Consider the following 19,301-nt stretch of genomic DNA (forward strand, 5'->3'; position numbering starts at 1 on the left):
GAGGGCGGAGTCACGATGAGGGAGTACCTGAGTCAGAGAGATGGAGGGGGATGGGGTCCAAAGCATGAGCAATTGACAGAAGGCAGTGCCAGACAGGGTGAGAGCCAATTGCGATGCTTAATTTGTAATGAAATAGGTGCCAGAGTTCAAGCAATTTTTTTACTTTCATAACTGACACAGCAAGGCCAAAGGTGCCAGGGCTATGAACTGCCAAGCCTACATCCGTCAGAGCTCAGCCCTGGCAAGCCCTGGCACAAAGTAAGCACTGGCTAATTCCCACACAAAGCCAAACGGAGGCACACTTCAGTGAGTAGACCCCATTATATATGTCATTATAGCCATAAAATATACTGTTTCCATGTGAATTGTTGTGGGTGCTGCATGACCCCCATCTCTGTTTAACTGTACCCTGTTGTTAAGTGCTGAAGGCTGGAATGCCGTTGCCTCGGTAACGCTATTCAGGCTGCTTCATGTTTCTGTTCATGAAGCATCAATGTTACTAGTATTAGCAGGTAGTGCAGCATGTTGCTCATAAAGAAAGACCTCAGGCACTGTTTGGTGCCAAAGGCCCTGGGCCAGGTTTATCGCCCTGAAAGCACAGTCCTAGCACTCTGGCTCCGTGGTTACAGGTTCACAAACACGAGTGTCCAGAGGCAAGGAGTGGTTCAGTCAGCAGTGGGACTTTCTCCTGTCCCCCAGGCCGCACACAAGGTCAAGGTGAGGTACCTCAACATTTACAGACTGAGACAAACAACTGGGATACACAACTTATGTACCACCTTATGTATTTCATGACATCTGTTTGTACCTGATATTTTGGACAAAACATCCTTCTTCATTGTTCTGTCAGACCACCTGATCCTCTACTAGATTGAGGTGTATCTGTACTAGCCTTCTGAAAAGTATTTATGTAAATATCTAGTTTGGTGTAATTGTGGTAAGACCAGGCCTGCTCTGGTTCGCAGCGAGTCTTGCACCATGCCCAGTGCTCCAGGCTCTTTCTCTCCACTACATTTGTCGTCGTCGTCGTCATCTCTGAATATGATATCCATTATTTAGGAAAATGCTTTCACTCATACTCTAATTGTTTTTCTGTCTCTGAACCATTCCATTTGCTTTATGTCTGTCTTGTTGTCTTTGTTCTGCCTCTTTTCTGAACATCCTTGTACTCCTTGGTGTGGCTGATTTCTTCCTTGGTGTGGCTGGTGTCCTGTAGCTGCAATGCCTTTATTCCCATTCCGTCTATTGTTCCTGAATGATTCACTTTTTCTCACACACCCCTGCCTCCCATGGTACAGATTCATAGATTCCATGGCCAGAAGGGGCCTTTGTGATTCTGGTCTAACCTCTTATATTATAACACAGGCCAGACAACTCTCCTAGAAATAATTCCTACAGCAGAGCATTTAGAACACTGGAATTGGACATAGTATTCCAGCACCAGTTACACCAGTGCCAAATACAGATGTAACATACACTCTCTATGCCTACTTGAGATTCTCTGGGTCAGAGAGTCTTCACCACAATGTGTTCCCCATCTCCTTGTGAACAGGGGGCAGACCAGATCTTTGATGTGAGCAGCAGCTTAGGGCTGTCACCTAGGAAGAGTTCCACAGAATTCTCTGCCTCCAAGCGGCATATGCAATAGACTCCAGGGCTGCTCAGAGGATTCAGGGGGCCTGGGACAAAGCAATTTCAGGGGCCCCTTCCATAAAAAAAATTGCAATACTATAGTCTTGTCAGGGCCTCTGTGGAGCCTGGGCAAATTGCCCCACTTGCTCCCCCGCCACGGGCGGCCCTGGGAAAAATAAACCTTCCGCATCTCAGCACAAACCGAGTTTTAAGAAAACTTCTTTACAAGGTATCACTGGTTCTCAGCATCAGCTAGTGCTAAAAGGCACTAATGCTCATTAAAAGGGTTACACAAATATTTTCCGTCAAAACTTTTTTTTGGATCAAAAACTAGGGGTTTTTAAAAAGCAGAAAAAAATCACGGACAATGTTTGCTTTCTTTCAAAATTTGTTGTTGTTTTTTTTTAATTGAAAAGCTGAAATTAGTCTGCCAAAATCTGAATATGGTTTGGGGTTTCAGAAGTGTGTGGCCAAATATTTGCCCCTTGCTGTGTTTGATTGTTTAAAGAAACAATGAAAAAAATTCTGCTTAAAAAAAATCCAAAACTTTTGAACCACCTCAGCTTGTGACCAAACGCCTGAGCCCATCCAGTCAGAGATTTTTCCAGGTTTCTGATACTCTGCTGGCTTCCTTGACTCATATCTGTCTCCATAACTTTGGGTTAATTTAGGTTAGAACATAAGAACAGCCACACTGGGTCAAACCAAAGGTCCATCCAGCCCAGTATCCTGTCTACCGACAATGGCCAATGCCAAGTGCCCCAGAGGGAGTGAACCTAACACGTAATGATCAAGTGATCTCTCTCCTGCCATCCATCTGTACCCTCTGACAAACAGAGGCTAGGGACACCATTCCTTACCCATCCTGGCTAATAGCCATTAATGGACTTAACCTCCATGCATTTATCTGTTTCCTAGAGACTGGCTCCATGGGGTCCCTCACAGACTGGAGACGGTTATTGTGGGTTTGTCTTTAATATAGCTTATGTACATACTCCACGAACTGAGCATTTGAGCTTGTTCCAGAATCTGGGATGAGCCTATGTTGTCAAAACTGAAATGCTCAAAATAGCACATGCATGTGAATGGACACAGGGTGCTAAAATTAAATTAACCCAGGGATTCTCAAACTGGGGGTCGGGACCTCTCAGGGGGTCATGAGGTTATTACTGGGGGCTGCGAGCTGTCAGCCTCCACCTCAAACCCCGCTTTGCCTCCAGCATTTATAATAGTGTTAAATATATAAAAAAGTGTTTTCAATTTATAGGGGGGGGGGTGTCACACTCAGAGGTTTCCTATGTGAAAGGGGTCACCAGGACAAAAGTTTGAGAACCACTGAATTAACCCCTCTGAAGCCTCAGGGAATGCAGGGGAGGGGGGGTGTCTCCCTTGGTAGGGTTGGGAAGGAGGTAGGTGGTGTAGGATATTGTTCTTCTCATGTGATCTCTCCCCCAGTGGCTAATTTTAAATGAAGCTACCCTCCCCTGACATGACTCTCCCTATGGCACTGAAATTAAATATAGACTATAATTTGGCATTTGAGAAGTGAAAGGGATGGTAGCCCTAATGGAAAAGCTAACAGCTTGGCTCTTCTGCAAGCCTCAAACTGCTGAATGAGCTTTAGGGTAGGGAAGGCTGTGCCTCCCAGACAGCCTGGCCCTGCCCCCTACCTGACCCCCACCCACTTCCTGCCCCCAAACTGCCCTCCCTCCTCAGAATCCCTGACCCATCCTGCTCCTTGCCCCCTCACCGTCCCCCAGAGACCCCTCCCCACCACCACCCTGGGACCCCACCCCTGCTCCCTGTCCCCTGACTGCCCCGACCCCTATCCATCCCCCCGCTGAGTCCTGACTGACCCACGGAACGCCCACAATCCAACCCCGCCGTTCCCTGTCCCCTGACCACCTCCCCAATCTCTGCCCCCTCCCTATCCCCGGGACTCCCTGCCCCTTATCCAACCCCCTTGACCCCGGCCCCAGCCTCTTACCTCTGGCTCCCCCCTCACCCGGAGCCTCAGCGTGTCGCATCCAGGAGTGTCCCTGAACAGCTGCAGCTTGCCTCCGGCGGGGCCTGAGCTCCTTCCCGCTCAGAGCCACGTGGTAAGGGGGCGGGGCTCTGAGCTCAGGCCCCGCTGGAGACAAGCTGCAGCTGTTCAGGGACACTCCTTGATGCGGTGAGGCTCCGGGACAGGGGCGGAGGCAGGGTCAGGCCAGGGCGGGAGCCTCAGCTGTTCTCGTGGGGCCCCTGTGGAGCCGGGGTCCTGGGGCAAATTGCCCCACTTGCTCCCCCCCGGGCAGCTCTGATAGACTCCAGAGCTTTCACAAGATTTTTAACAGATTTTTAACTATCTTCAGCCATCTCATTGGCTTGGAAGTTTTTCTCCTCAGAACTGCTCAACTAAAAAAAACTGAAACCTACCTATTTTGACTTTCTGAGGCAAGTCTGAAGGACAGTACCTCTGTGCCCCACTTCCCTCAGAAATGGCAGACTCAGGCAGCAGGCTGCAGAAACTCAGTTTCTAGCCAGCTTGTGGGCAACGTCCACACCAAGACAGTTGAGCAGGCTGGAACAGAGCCAACTTCTGGTCAGCAGCTGGGCAAGGTCCACACTGAGATGGTTTAGCAGGCCACATGGATCCTCCTTTCATAGATACCAGGCCTGAATCACTGGCGTGGAATTAGCGGTAAGACTTTCAAATGAGTTGTGAAGTGCTTGCTGTGTAAAGCAGGGAGCAGAAAGGATGTGTGCGGAGGGTTTAGGAGATCCTTACTTTGGAGTTTGACTCTTCTTCCTGTTTCCATTCAGTTACAGGAAAATGCATCTCTTTCAAGCTTGTTTAGATTCAAAGTTGGTTGCTGTCACCTTTTCATTGGCTCAGTACCTTCCCAGGTTTTCCTTAGAAGTTTCTCCAACTTTTGACTATGTCATTTGTTAAGGCATATATGCATTAGAGTTGTAATTCTTTCTCCACAATTATATTTCCTTTGTCATTGTGGTGGGAGATGCTCAGAACATTTTTAAGGTTAGAGTTTTAATTCTTCTTTTATTCAGCCTGTTTTCTGCACCATTCCTTCAATTTTATTAGAATTCTGCCAGAAATGAAATTCTATTTTCAAAAAGTCCATCCTGTTCTTTACAGTTAAAATTTAGAATTCTGAAAACAGTTTTTTTTAAATTAAATTATTATAAAGTCTTTAGTTTACAAACACCCAATCCAAACCAGCTCAAAGGTAAAACTGAAACGTGATTTCTTGTGCTCCTGAGCAGCTCCACAAAACCCATGAAGCAGGAGATATATGTCTTGCTAGACCTTTGCATCACAGGGGAGTCCACAACCCTGTGGTGTAGCCCAGGGGGTCAGGTTTCCAAATCCGATAGGATCACTCATGTTTGCATGGACTTCATGAAGCTTAACTCAGTATCACAATTTGATGGCTACCTCATGCCACGTGTCAACAAATTCTTGCACACCTTGAAAAGACTAAATACATAATCACCCTTGACTTAATAAAAGGTTATTGGCAGATACTCCTGGCTTCTGATTCCAAAGAAAAGACAGCATTTGTCACACATCTTGGGCTTTTTCAATTTATGACTATGCCCTTTGGACTGCACTGGTCTCTGCCCAGATTCCAGAGGCTTAGGGACCAAGTCCTACACCACCATAGTGAGTTTGTAGCAGCCTATTTACATGATGTGGTTATTTTTAGTACATTTTGGCAGTCACATGGATTCTTTGTTGCAATCACTGAAAAAGGCAAGGCTTACTGCTAATCCCAGAAAAAATTGGGATGCTGGAAACCTGCTTTCTGAGGTTAAAAAATGCTGGAACTAGAACAGACTCTTTGCAGGAAAATCCACTCAGATGGGGCAACCAGCAAGACAGTCCTCCAGAGACCTAGAAGGACCAGGAGGAAATACTGACAAATTGGGAACCATCAGGCCCATTAACAAAGCTTATCTGCTTTTGTTTAGAGGCAGAACTGGGTGAGACTAGGACAAAGGAACTCCACAGGACTAACCCAGAGCTAGGTTAAGGCCTTCCCTAAGCACTGCAACTAAGTGTTTATATTTTGAAGGCTTTCCCCACCCCTTTTTGTGGAAAGCTGTAGACATGTGAGGCCTGAGTTGCTGTTTTTGATATTTGACTGGTTAGTGACAGATGTCAAACTTATGGCGCAGGCTACCCTGCTCCAAGCAGGTGGCCAAATTTTGCAGACTAAGGGTAGGTCTATACTTACCCGCCGGGTCGACGCGTAGAGTTCAACTTCTCGGAGTTCGAAGTATCGCGTCTAATCTAGACGCGATAGTTCGAACTCCGAACGCGCTCCCGTCGACTCCGGAACTCCACCACCGTGAATGGTGGTGGCGGAGTCGACGGGGGAGCCGCGGACTTCGATCCCGCGGCGTCTGGACAGGTGAGTAGCTCGAACTAAGGTAGTTCGACTTCAGCTACGCTATTCGCGTAGCTGAAGTTGCGTATCTTAGTTCGACCCCCCCCCCCCCGTAGTGTAGACCAGGCCTAAGGAGGGGAGTGGCTGTAGTACTGGCATGGCTTGAAGGGGGCACTGCAGAGTAGTCCTCTCAGCCACACCACCCTTGGCCTCTCTGGCACATTTATTGTGCTCCAACTTCTCATGTTGCTTCCCCTTCATGGAAGTGGAGTCCCTAAGCCCACCTGCCTAGGCTCCTAGGTCCAGTGCTGTGCAATACTGTGTAGCTTAAACACACCCTCTCCCAGAATTGGACTGAAGGTACAAGCCCATCTGGGTGGCAGTTTAACTCTCTCCAGAGGCATGTGATAGTGGTGAAGCATGTCACATATGGAGACCTTACTCAGAAGTCTCACACAACTGTTTTGCTTACTCGTGTGAGGAGTAGACAGAGAGTACAGGAGATTTAAAAAACACCCTAAATGCAGTGCTCCTCCCTAGTTCACCCATCCCTTGAGTGAATCCTTAGTAGGCTCATCCGGGATTAAGTATCTCAGCAGGTTTCTCTGCCTCATCAGGCTTGTGCAACTGCTGCAACAGGGGAGTTGTTTCCATCATCCCCCACCCCCAGCAGACTGGTGCAGGTTTCTGAAACCAGGGCAAGCATAGGAACATAAGAACTGCCATGCTGGGTCAGACCAAAGGTCCATCTAGCCCAGAGTCCTGCCAACAGTGGTCAGTGCCTGGTGCTTCTGAGGGAATGAACAGAACAGGGCAATTTACCAAGTGATCCATCCCCCGTCATCCACTCCCAAGTTCTGGCAGTCAAGGGTTTATGGACACCAAGAGGATGGGGTTGCGTCCCTGATCATCTTGGCTAATAGCCATTGATGGACCTATTCTCCATGAACTTATCTAATTCTTTTTTGAATCCAGTTACACTTTTGGCCTTCACAAAATCACCCAGCAGTGAGTTCCACAGGTTGACTGTGTGTTGTGTGAAGAAGAACTTCCTTTTGTTTGCTTTAAACCTCCTGCCTGTTAATTTAATTAGGTGAGCCCTGGTCCTTGTTGTGACGTTGCACTACATATGTTTATAGAAATATGCTTATGAATGTGAATATAATGTAACTAGAATGTGCTTTATGCAAAAGGTCTCCTGTAAGCAGGGGCGGCTCTAGGCACCAGCAAAACAAGCTGGTGCCTAGGGCGGCAAAATGTAGGGGGCGTCCCCTACTGCCGGATGGGGTGGCAGGTTGGGCCGGCGGACCTGCCGCAGTCATGCCTGCGGGAGGTCCACCGGAGCCCCGGGACGACTGGACCTGCCGCAGGCATGACTGCGGAGGGGGCGCTTGTCCCGCGGCTCGGCTGGACCTCCCGCAGGCATGACTGCGGCAGCTCAAGCGGAGCCGCCGGACCCGCGAGCCGTCCGCAGCCGCGGGAGGTCCAGACGAGCCATGCGGGACCAGCGGTCCCTCTGCAGTCATGCCCGCGGGAGGTCCGCTGCTCCCGCGGCTCCGGGGCGCCTCCCGCGCATGACTGCTTGGGGCGGCCAAAAAGCTAGAGCCGCCCCTGCCTGTAAGGTATCATTACAAAGCTTATAATCTACTGAGTGTGGTCATCCCATTTGTATGAATGTATCATTCTTGTATCTGAAGCTAGAAATATGAAGTATTACTCTGAAGTCCTACTGTAATTATGCAAAGTGTAGGCCATTAATGGTGGCTTGGACTCTTGATGGCTCCCATTGACTAGGACAATTGGTTGTAAATGGCTGTTTACTTGCAAGTTTTCCTGTGTTCCTGTGAGTCAGCCCAGGAAGAATGGAGGCTTGGGGTCTCACAGGACATGTGACCATGTCACCTGGTACTGGAATCCATCTTAAACCTGGTGCTTTACCATTTAGAAGGAGGGGTGGGAATCCAGAGAGACAAAAGATTCCTGCCTTGTGCCAAAGATATAAAAGGGGGTGGAACAGAACAAAGGGGGCTGCCAGTCATGAGAAATCCCCTAGTTGCCACCTGAGCTGGAACTAACAAGGACTGTACCAGGGGAAAGGATTGGGCCCAGACTAAGAAGTAGTCTAGTCTCTGAAAGAAGCTTATTGGAACATCTCTGAGGGTAAGATTTACCTGTACTCAATTTCTTAATATATTAGGCTTAGACTTGCGTGTTTTGTTTTATTTTGCTTGGTAACTTATTTTGTTCTCTCTGTTATTACTTGAAACCACTTAAATCCTACTTTTTATACTTAATAAAATCACTTTTGTTTATTAACAAACCCAGAGTAAGTGATTAATTCCTGGGGGAGCAAACAGCTGTGCATATCTCTCAGTATTATAGCGGGTGGACAATTTCTGAGTTTACCCTGTATAAGCTTTATACAGAGTAAAAGAGATGTATTTCAGGTTTAGATCCCATTGGGAACTGGGTGTCTGGGTGCTGAAGACAGGAGTACTTTCTGAGCTGTTTTCAGTTAAGTTTGCAGCTCTGGGAGCATGGTTCAGACCCTGGATCTGTGTTGCAGCAGGCTAGCATGTCTGGCTCAACAAAACAGAGTTCTGGAGTCCCAAACTGACAAAGAAAACGGGCTCAGAGGTGGTTTCAGCACATCAGGTAACAGTCCCAAGGGAGTCTCTGTGACTGAACCCGTCACACTTGTGTTATGTGAAGGGGTAAATAAATCTTCTTTATTCACGTTCTCTACACCATTCATGATTTCATAGATCTGTCATATCCCCTCTCAGTCGTCTCTTTCCTAAGCTGAACAGGCCTCGTCTCGCCTCATACCTAATCATTTTTGTTACCTTTCTCTGTATTTTTTCCAAATCTAATCTATTTTTTGAGATGGGGTGACCAGAACTGCAGGCAGTATTCAAGGTGTGGGCATAGCATGGATGTATATAGTGCTATGATATTTTCTGTTTTATTATCTAGCCCTTTTCCTAATGGTTCCTAACATTGCTACCTTTTTTGACTACCGCTGAACATTGAGTAGATGTTTTCAGAGACCTATCCACAATGACTCCAAGATCTCTTTCTTGAGTGGTAACAGCTAATGGTATGTATAATTGGAATTAAGTTTTCCAGTGTGCATTACTTTGCAGTTATCAACATTGAATTTCATCTGCCATTTTGTTGCTCAGTTACCCAGTTTTGTGAGATCCTCTTGGAACTCTTCAAAGTCTGCTGATATCTTCAGTATCTTTGTATTGGAAATTTTGCCACCTCGCTGTTTATCCCCTTTTCCAGATCATTAATGAATATGTTGAATAGCACTGGTCCCAGTACAGATTCATGAGGGAGCCTGCCATTACCTCTCTGCACCATGAAAACTGACCATTTATTCCTATCCTATCTTATAACTAGTTACTGATCTATGAGAGGACCTTCCCTCTTATCCTAGGACTGCCTACTTTGCTTAAGAGCCTTTGATGAGGGACCTTGTTAAAGTGTTTCTGAAAGTCCAATTATACTATGTCCACTGAATCATCCTTGTCCACATTCTTGTTGACCCCGCAAAAGAATTCTAATAGATTGGTGAAGCATTGAATTCCCTTTACAAAAGTCCCAATATATCGTATTCATCTATGCACTTGACCGTTCTGTTCTTTACTATAGTTTCAGCCAATTTGCTTGGTAGTGAAGTTAGGCTTACTGGCCTCTAATTTCCAGAATTGCATCTAGAGCCTTTTAAAAAAATTGGCGTGACATTAGCTGTCTGCCAATCATCTGCTACAGAGACTGATTTAAGTGATTGTAAGTAAGTTAGCAGCTCTGCAATTTCATATTTGGGTTCCTTCAAAACTCTTGGGTGAATAGCATCTGGTATGGGTGACTTATTACTGTGTAATCTACTAGTTTGATCCTAAACCTCCTTTACTGACACCTCAATCAAGGATAGTTCCTCAGATTTGTCACCTAAAAAGAATGGCTCGGGTGCGGGAATCTCTCTTAGATCCTCTGCAGTGAAGACTGATGCAAAGAATTCCTTTAGCTTCTCCACACGGACTTGTCTTCGAGTGCTCCTTTAGTACCTCGCTCATCCAGGAGGGACATAATCTGTGCTGTAGCTCAGGTATCCTGGCAGTTCCCAGTACAGCAGGGACAGAGACCTAGAGATACAGTCATCCTGTCTTCAAAGGGAGAATGAGCACTGATGAAGCTCAAGAAGGAAACACCCATCCCTGCAGACCAGAGCAGCTCAGGGAGAGTCAGGTTGTAGCCCCTATTCTTTGTGAGCCTGGTGTGAATAGGCAGCTCTCCACTTGCAGAAATTAACAATGGTGTTTTGGGCTGTGCTCCTCAATAAGAGGTTTGGTAACTATGGCTACGGCAATCTCTTTGTTTTAGGATTTTGCACTGCCACGTATTGCTGTAGTGTCAGAGCACCTTCTATGTGAAAGAAATTGGTTGTGTGTGTGTGTTTCTCCAACCCTCCATTATCCGGCTCTCCATATGAACTGAACAACAAAAACACACAGGTCCAAAAGTGGGTGATCTATCCTGTGGCCACTAGATGGAACTACAGCCTTGCACTGTCCCATTCTCCAGATTATCTGATCTGGCCCCAGTCCCTATTAGATCAGATAAACGGGGTTCTGCTGTATCTTCCAGGGGAGAAAATAGCAGCTATTAAAAGGCTGTTTAATGTAGAGGAGAAAGGCAGAACAAGAACCAATGACTGGGAGCTGAAGCCAGACAAACCCAAATTAGAATGAGGGTGATTAACCACTGAACAGACTACCAAGTGGTGAATTGTCCATCTCTAGAGGTCTTCACTTCAAGATTTTGTGCCTTTCTGGAAGATATGGTCATCAAACACAAGTTATTGGGCTCAAAACATGGTTAACTGGGTGAATGGCCTGTTCTATACAGGACGTCAGACTAGAGGATCTAGACTCTTCTGCCTTAAAACCTATGACTCAATGTTAGCTCTGCATTTCCAAACTTTGAAATCACTGGTTTTCTTTTAAGCCGCACTGTCCCTTCACATCTTGTTTCAATAATTTCTCATGGACCCTGATCCAAATCCCACTGAAATAAATGGGAATATTTCCACTGACTTCCAGGCAGGGGCGGCTCCAGGCACCAGCACGTCAAGCGCGTGCTTGGGGCGGCAAGCCACTGGGGGCGCTCTGCCGGTCGCCGCGAGGGCGGCAGGCAGGCTGCCTTTGGCGGCTTGCCTGTGGAGGGTCCGCTGGTCCCGCGGCAAAATGTCTAGAGCTGCCCCTGCTTCCAGGTCACGTCGTGTCATGCATCTCAGGGTCTTAATGTTTCAGTCTGAAATCAAGAATGGTACAGGTTCAATATAAGGGGGAGGGGAGGGTCACACCATTTTTTAAAGGTTAACCAGACTTTGTGAAATCTCCAAAAAGGTTAAGGATTCAGTTTCAATTTTTATCAAACATTCAGCTTGGTGTTTTTCTACAGTGTCTTCTGGCCATCGATCCATATGCTAAATCCTGGAGAGCAACATGAAAAGGAAATATCATTATATGTGTATAATGTTCCAGCTATCACCCAGCCAATGAGGAATATTTAACCACATGGTTGCAGAGAGAGGATGATTTGATGATCGTTTTGGCAGTTTTACAGGGATTCAGTTTAGCCGTAATTGTCATGCTCTGTCAGTGAGTAAATAAGGGCAAATGGAAATATATTAATGAAGGTTCAAAGGAATTCATTCCTAGTTTGACAATTCCAATCACCTTTATTAGTTCATAGTTAATCTTGTTAACTCAGAGGAACTGAGAGCACCTATTGGTTAATTGCTTGCATCCCCTTTTGCTGTGTACAGTATAAAAACTGAGGAGTCTGAAATACAAAGTAACCCCCTGTTAGAACCCAGAATAATTGCTACATTCTGCAATGGAACTTCTGGGAGCAACAACTGTTTTCCTGGTGATTTGTGTCTCTTCCCTTCTTTTCTTTTCAGCACAGGGCCGCCCGGGGGAGGGGGGGGCAAAGGGGGCAATTTGCCCCGGGCCCCGGGCTCTGCAGGGGCCCCCAAGAGAACAGCTGAGGCTCCCGCCTCCGCCCCTCTCCTGGAGCCTTAGCGCATCAAGCGGCGTCCTCAGACAGCGCTGCAGCGTGCCTCCGGTGGGGCCCCTGAGCCCCGCCCCGCTCCGAGCCGCGTGGTGAGGGGCGGGGCTGGGAGCTCTGGGCTGAGCTCAGCTGCCTCCGCTCGGCATGGAGCTCCCAGCCCTGCCCCCTCACCACGCGGCTCGGAGCGGGGCGGGGCTCAGGCCCTGCCGGAGACACGCTGCAGCTGTTCAGCGAGGCGCTGAGGCTCCAGGTAAGGAGGGAGCCGGGGGTAAGAAGCTGGGGCCAGGGGGGTTGGGTAAGGGGCAGGGAGTCCCGGGGACAGTCAGGGCAGAGGGCGGTCAGGAGGCAGGGAATGGGGGGGGTTGGATTGTGGGCGTTCTGGGGGGGTGGATAGGGGTTGGGGCAGACAGGGAGCAGGGGTGGGGTCCTGGGGTGGTGGTGGCGGGAGTCTCTGGGGGACGGTGAGGGGACAAGGAACAGATGGGTCAGGGATTCTGAGGGGGGAGGGCAGTCGGGGGGCAGGAAGTGGTTGGGGGTCGGATAGGGGGCAGGGCCAGACTGTCTGGGAGGCACAGCCTTCCCTACCCTGAAGCTCATTCAGCAGTTTGAGGCTTGCAGAAGAGCTAAGCTGTTAGGTTTTCCACTAGGGCTACCATCCCTTTCACTTCTCAAATGCCAAATTATAGTCTGTATTTAATTTCAGTGTCATAGGGAGATTCATCTCAGGGGAGGGTAGCTTCATTTCAAATTAGCCACTGGGGGGAAGGATCACATGAGAAGAGCAATATCCTACACCACCTACCTCCTTCCCAACCCTACCAAGGGAGACCCCCCCCCTCCCCTGCATTCCCTGAGGCTTCAGAGGGGTTAATTCAGTGGTCTCAAACTTTTGTCCTGGTGACCCTTTCACATAGCAAACCTCTGATGCGACCCCCCCTTTATAAATTGAAAACTCTTTTTTATATATTTAACACTATTATAAATGCTGGAGGCAAAGCGGGGTTTGAGCTGACAGCTCACTACCCCCAGTAATAAGCTCGTGACCCCCTGAGGGGGATAAAAAGAGAGATAAAAAGACTTCCTTTAAAAAGTGGAAGTCAAATCCTAGTGAGGCAAATAGAAAGGAGCACAAACACTGCCAACTTAAGTGCAAGAGTGTAATAAGAAAAGCCAAAGAGGAGTTTGAAGAACGGCTAGCCAAAAACTCCAAAGGTAATAACAAAATGTTTTTTAAGTACATCAGAAGCAGGAAGCCTGCTAAACAACCAGTGGGGCCCCTTGACAATGAAAATACAAAAGGAGCGCTTAAAGATGATAAAGTCATTGCGGAGAAACTAAATGGATTCTTTGCTTCAGTCTTCACGGCTGAGGATGTTAGGGAGATTCCCAAACCTGAGCTGGCTTTTGTAGGTGACAAATCTGAGGAACTGTCACAGTTTGAAGTGTCACTAGAGGAGGTTTTGGAATTAATTGATAAACTCAACATTAACAAGTCACCGGGACCAGATGGCATTCACCCAAGAGTTCTGAAAGAACTCAAATGTGAAGTTGCGGAACTATTAACTAAGGTTTGTAACCTGTCCTTTAAATCGGCTTCGGTACCCAATGACTGGAAGTTAGCTAATGTAACGCCAATATTTAAAAAGGGCTCTAGGGGTGATCCCGGCAATTACAGACCGGTAAGTCTGACGTCGGTACCGGGCAAATTAGTTGAAACAATAGTAAAGAATAAAATTGTCAGACACATAGAAAAACATAAACTCTTGAGCAATAGTCAACATGGTTTCTGTAAAGGGAAATCGTGTCTTACTAATCTATTAGAGTTCTTTGAAGGGTCAACAAACATGTGGACAAGGGGATCCGTGGACATAGTGTACTTAGATTTCCAGAAAGCCTTTGACAAGGTCCCTCACCAAAGGCTCTTACGTAAATTAAGCTGTCATGGGATAAAAGGAAAGGTCCTTTCATGGATTGAGAACTGGTTAAAGGACAGGGAACAAAGGGTAGGAATAAATGGTAAATTCTCAGAATGGAGAGGGGTAACTAGTGGTGTTCCCCAAGGGTCAGTCCTAGGACCAATCCTATTCAATTTATTCATAAATGATCTGGAGAAAGGGGTAAACAGTGAGGTGGCAAAGTTTGCAGATGATACTAAACTGCTCAAGATAGTTAAGACCAAAGCAGATTGTGAAGAACTTCAAAAAGATCTCACAAAACTAAGTGATTGGGCAACAAAATGGCAAATGAAATTTAATGTGGAGAAATGTAAAGTAATGCACATTGGAAAAAATAACCCCAACTATACATACAACATGATGGGGGCTAATTTAGCTACAACGAGTCAGGAAAAAGATCTTGGAGTTATCATGGATAGTTCTCTGAAGATGTCCACGCAGTGTGCAGAGGCGGTCAAAAAGCAAACAGGTTGTTAGGAATAATGAAAGAGGGGATAGAGAATAAGACTGCGAATATATTATTGCCCTTATCGACCTCCATGGTACGCCCACCTCTCGAAGACTGTGTAGAGATGTGGTCTCCTCACCTCAAACCAGATATTCGAGCACTAGAAAAGGTTCAGAAAAGAGCAACTAAAATGATTAGGGGTTTAGAGAGGGTCCCATATGAGGAAAGATTAAAGAGGCTAGGACTCTTCAGTTTGGAAAAGAGAAGACTAAGGGGGGACATGATAGAGGTATATAAAATCATGAGTGATGTTGAGAAAGTGGATAAGGAAAAGTTATTTACTTATTCCCATAATACAAGAACTAGGGGTCACCAAATGAAATTAATAGGCAGCAGGTTTAAAACAAATAAAAGGAAGTTCTTCTTCACGCAGCACACAGTCAACTTGTGGAACTCCTTACCTGAGGAGGTTGTGAAGGCTAGGACTATAACAATGTTTAAAAGGGGACTGGATAAATTCATGGTGGCTAAGTCCATAAATGGCTATTAGCCAGGATGGGTAAGAATGGTGTCCCTAGCCTCTGTTCATCAGAGGATGGAGATGGATGGCAGGAGAGAGATCACTTGATCATTGCCTGTTAGGTTCACTCCCTCAGGGGCACCTGGCATTGGCCACTGTCGGTAGACAGATACTGGGCTAGATGGACCTTTGGTCTGACCCGGTACGGCCTTTCTTATGTTCTTATGACCTCCAGTTTGAGAACCCCTGGATTAATTTAATTTTAGCACCCTGTGTCCATTCACATGCATGTGCTATTTTGAGCATTTCAGTTTTGACAACATAGGCTCATCCCAGATTCTGGAACAAGCTCAAATGCTCACTTGTGGAGTATGTACATAAGCTATAGTAAAGAAAAACCCACAGTAACCGTCTCCAGTCTGTGAGGGACCCCATGGAGCCAGTCTCTAGGAAACAGATAAATGCATGGAGATTAAGTCCATTAATGGCTATTAGCCAGGATGGGTAAGGAATGGTGTCCCTAGCCTCTGTTTCTCAGAGAGTGGAGATGGATGGCAGGAGCGAGATCACTTGATCATTACCTGATAGGTTCACTCCCTCTGGGGCACTTGGCATTGGCCATTGTCAGTAGACAGGATACTGGGCAGGATGGCCTTTGGTTTGACCCAGTATGGCTGTTCTTATGTTCTAACCTAAATGAACCCAAAGTTATGGAGACAGATATGTGTCAAGGAAGCCAGCAGAGTATCAGGAACCTGGAAAAATCTCTGTCTGGATGGGCTCAGGTGTTTGGTTACAAGCTGAGGTGGTTCAAAAGTTTTGGTTTCTTTTTTTAAGCAGAATTTTTTTATTGTTTAAAGAAACAATCAAATACAGCAAGCAGCAAATATTTGGCCACACACTTCTGAAACCTCAAACCATATTCAGGTTTTGGCAGACTAATTTCAGCTTTTCAATTAAAAAAACCACAACAAATTTTGAAGGAAAGCAGACATTGTCCGTGATTTTTTTTCTGCTTTTTAAAAGCCCTAGTTTTCGATCCAGAAAAAGTTTTGATGGAAAATATTTGTCCAACCCTTTTAATGAGCTTTAGTGCCTTTTAGCACTAGCTGATGCTGAGAACCAGTGATACCTTGTAAAGAAGTTTTCTCAAAACTGGGTTTGTGCCGAAATGCGGAAGGTTTATTTTTCCGAGGGGAGCAAGTGGGGCAATTTGCCGTGGGCCCCGCAAGGGCCCCCAGGAAAATATAGTATTGCAAGATTTTATAGAAGGGGCCCCCAAAATTTCTTTGCCCCAGGCCCCCTGAATTCTCTGGGCGGCCCTGTTTCAGCATGGAGAAAGATGTCTGAAAGCGGGAAGCTGCCTCCTGGTCCTGTTGCTTTTCCCATCGTAGGGAACACGCTGCAGCTGAATACGAAGAACTTGCCCCAACATGTAGAGGAGATAAGGCTGTTTTCTCGGTACCAGTTGTTAGGTTGTAGGCAGGCATTAAGCAGAGCCTGGCAGCAATTCCATGTCACTCATCTCAAATTTCTGACTACTACTTCTACAAAACGATTAATCTTGGATGCTAGATGTAAACTTTTTGGGATAATATACTGCTCGTATTAGAGGGGGGTCTTATTCACAGCTAATCCAGAATGCTGCACTGCAATGAGTATGAGTTATTACAGGAAAGGGACAGCACTCTAGTGGGTTGTGTAAGGAAATGGCAGTTGAGAGCCTTGGGTTCTGTTCCTACCTCTGCTACAGACTCCAGGTGTGCTCTTGGCCACGTCACTTAATCCCTCTGTTCCTTAATTTTCCCATCTGTAAAATTGCTCTAATGATATTTGCCTGCATCACAAAATGATGTTAAGGCAGAAACTGCAGCTCAGCTTTGAAGGAATGACCTTGTAGTGCTGCATGTTCTGGCATTTTAGCTAGCTCTGCAACAACCTGGGATTGGACAGATAGGTTGGATTATTTTCTTCTGGCAAATCATCACAAATAATGAAGCTTGTACATGTTGTAGGAGCACCAGTGATCTGTATGCTATGTAAAACCTGTATGATCAAAAGGTCTGTTACCCTTCCCTACCCCCTTTTGTCTCCTCTCCCTCTCTGAATACCTGTGAAGTGGCTTTTCCCCTCCCCCTCCCTCCTGGAATGCTTGTGGGATGAATGGGCTGGTTGAACAGCTGAAAGATCAGAAGAGCTTCCAGGTAGACAAGGTGTCTTGGACTCTAATTAGGCAGCACTCACACACCCAGTGCATGGACGCTGCCAGAGGTGGAGTGTGACCAACCAGATGCAGCCAAGTCATCCCTAGTCACAGGCCACGAGGAGCAGGTCCTTAAAAGGGGAAGGGGCCATGTGCTCAGCAGTGAACTCACAAGCTTGTACTTCCCATGAAGGCCCTTTGCCCAGATCGCATGGCCAGTGGTTCACCGCGTTGCATTCCATCGTGGCTTGGGAAGACTTACCTTCATCACACTGTCCATTGCTGTGCTGTTGGACACTTACCTTGAAGGATCCTGACATCTCCAGTGCCATGCCTGTCCTGGGAGCGTGAATATGCGAGTGTGACACCCTCCCCGCCTTCTTTTGAGGTTAGCTATCAGAATAATAAATGTGCTGCTTTCTGCCAAACTCTGGTGGGTCATTAGTCTCCCCTCTGATCTGTGACCAATGAGCAAATAGAAAATGTTTGTCTAGAGTTTGTAGACCCTAACACAGTCCATGTATGTTGTAGTCATCTCCAGTTTCATTCCTGTCCCATCAGTTTTTGTTTCATCTTCCTCCAGAGTTCTTCATTTGTGATTTTTTTTTACCCATCTGATACTGAGGATTTGTCTAAGGCAACAGTTTATAAGAACTTAGAGTATAGATAATGAGGTTTCAATATGTCTCTAAGTTTCAGCACGATATAGTAAGACTGACTTTACAATGGTGCTAAATAGTAATGATGCTAAAAAACACAAGCAATGACTCAGGCAGAGCCCTTTGAGTGGCATCCTGTTGTGAAAGGGTTGGGATCCTTTCTGTGAAATGGGCTTAAAGTCAGACAGGCAGGTGTCACTCAGAGAGACACTGATGGACTACGGCCAGACCAGAGTGTGCCAGGCAGAGAACAGCAGAGCAGAGTGAAAACTGATCGCCAGCAGAAAAAGTGGCAAGTGTTTAATTTAGCGTGTGAGAGGTAAGAGGGGGGATTGGGGCAGGCCTAAATCACCCTCCCCAGAGAATATTACAATGAGCTCCACCTTGCCCGGGGTGGGAAACCCACAACATCCCCGTGCTGCCAATGACTCGGATGCTGACGGTGAAGACCCTGTATTAAAACTGACTCTTTTTAGTTTTGTTTTGCTCTAGGGTGGCTCTTTGACCCCACCCTCTTCCTCACCCACGCACTCTCCAATGTCATCTCTGCCATTGTCTTTGAGGACTGGTTTGACTATGCAGATAAGAAGTTTTGTGACTTTAATTAATCTCATAGAGGAAAATGGCAAGCTCCAGTGCTCTCCCTGGACAGTGGTATGTTCAGGGGTTTATTCCATTCTTCTCCTTTGTACTGGGGGAGGGGACAGAGATTTCTTTCTTTAACTATTAATTTTCCCTAACCAAGTGTTATTTCAGATTCCCATAATGGTCTCATTCTCCTCGTTAAGCTGCTGCTGCTACCAAACCCAGCCTCAAACTTGTTTCTATGTATTTTTTATATTCCCACACAAAACACTTAATTAGCTCAGTATTAAGTTTGCCCTAGGACATTCTCTATCAACACAATTGATAAAAATCAAGGAAATCAACATAAAAACACTATCAACATCAACATCAAAACATGCCCTAGCACTTTTGCAAAGTGATAGATGAATGTGATCACATTCCTCACCTCCAAAGCAAACTTCCTTTCACTTCCAGTTCACAGCCAGCCACCACACATGCACCCCGTTCCTGAAAACCTCACGAAATGCACAATGAAGGGCCAAACTCTCTGCTGGCATAGTTCAGCCAAAATAAATGGAGTTATACCAGCAGATAATTTGACTCTTTACTTGCCACCTCAGGAAGTCTAAGGTGTATTTTCCATTAAAAAACTATTATGGTTTATTGTTGCCTAAGAAAATCTGTAGTTAGAGCTAAGGTTGGGGACTTGAGTGTTGTTTTTCAAGAAAAGGATGAGTGTTATGTTGGAAAAAATGGCACGTATTTTAGCTGATATAACTGAATGTCAGTGCGGTTTTTGTGAGGAATTTGTGTATGTTCGATAGTCTGACTTAACA

The 19,301-nt window shown here is 46.3% G+C and overlaps 1 protein-coding gene across 1 annotated transcript in view; it reads left to right on the forward strand.

The window, feature by feature from the left end:
* Positions 1-19,301, forward strand: part of LOC120368851 (cytochrome P450 2H2-like) — a 68,321-nt gene continuing 49,020 nt past the window's right edge. The window contains exon 1 of the mRNA XM_039481515.1: positions 1-97. Within this exon, the coding sequence (XP_039337449.1) occupies positions 16-97 (82 nt within the window). The 5' untranslated portion in view covers positions 1-15. The remainder of the gene's footprint in view (positions 98-19,301) is intronic.

This window comes from Mauremys reevesii, linkage group 7 (genome assembly GCF_016161935.1).
Source record: "Mauremys reevesii isolate NIE-2019 linkage group 7, ASM1616193v1, whole genome shotgun sequence".
Lineage (NCBI taxonomy): Eukaryota > Metazoa > Chordata > Testudines > Geoemydidae > Mauremys > Mauremys reevesii.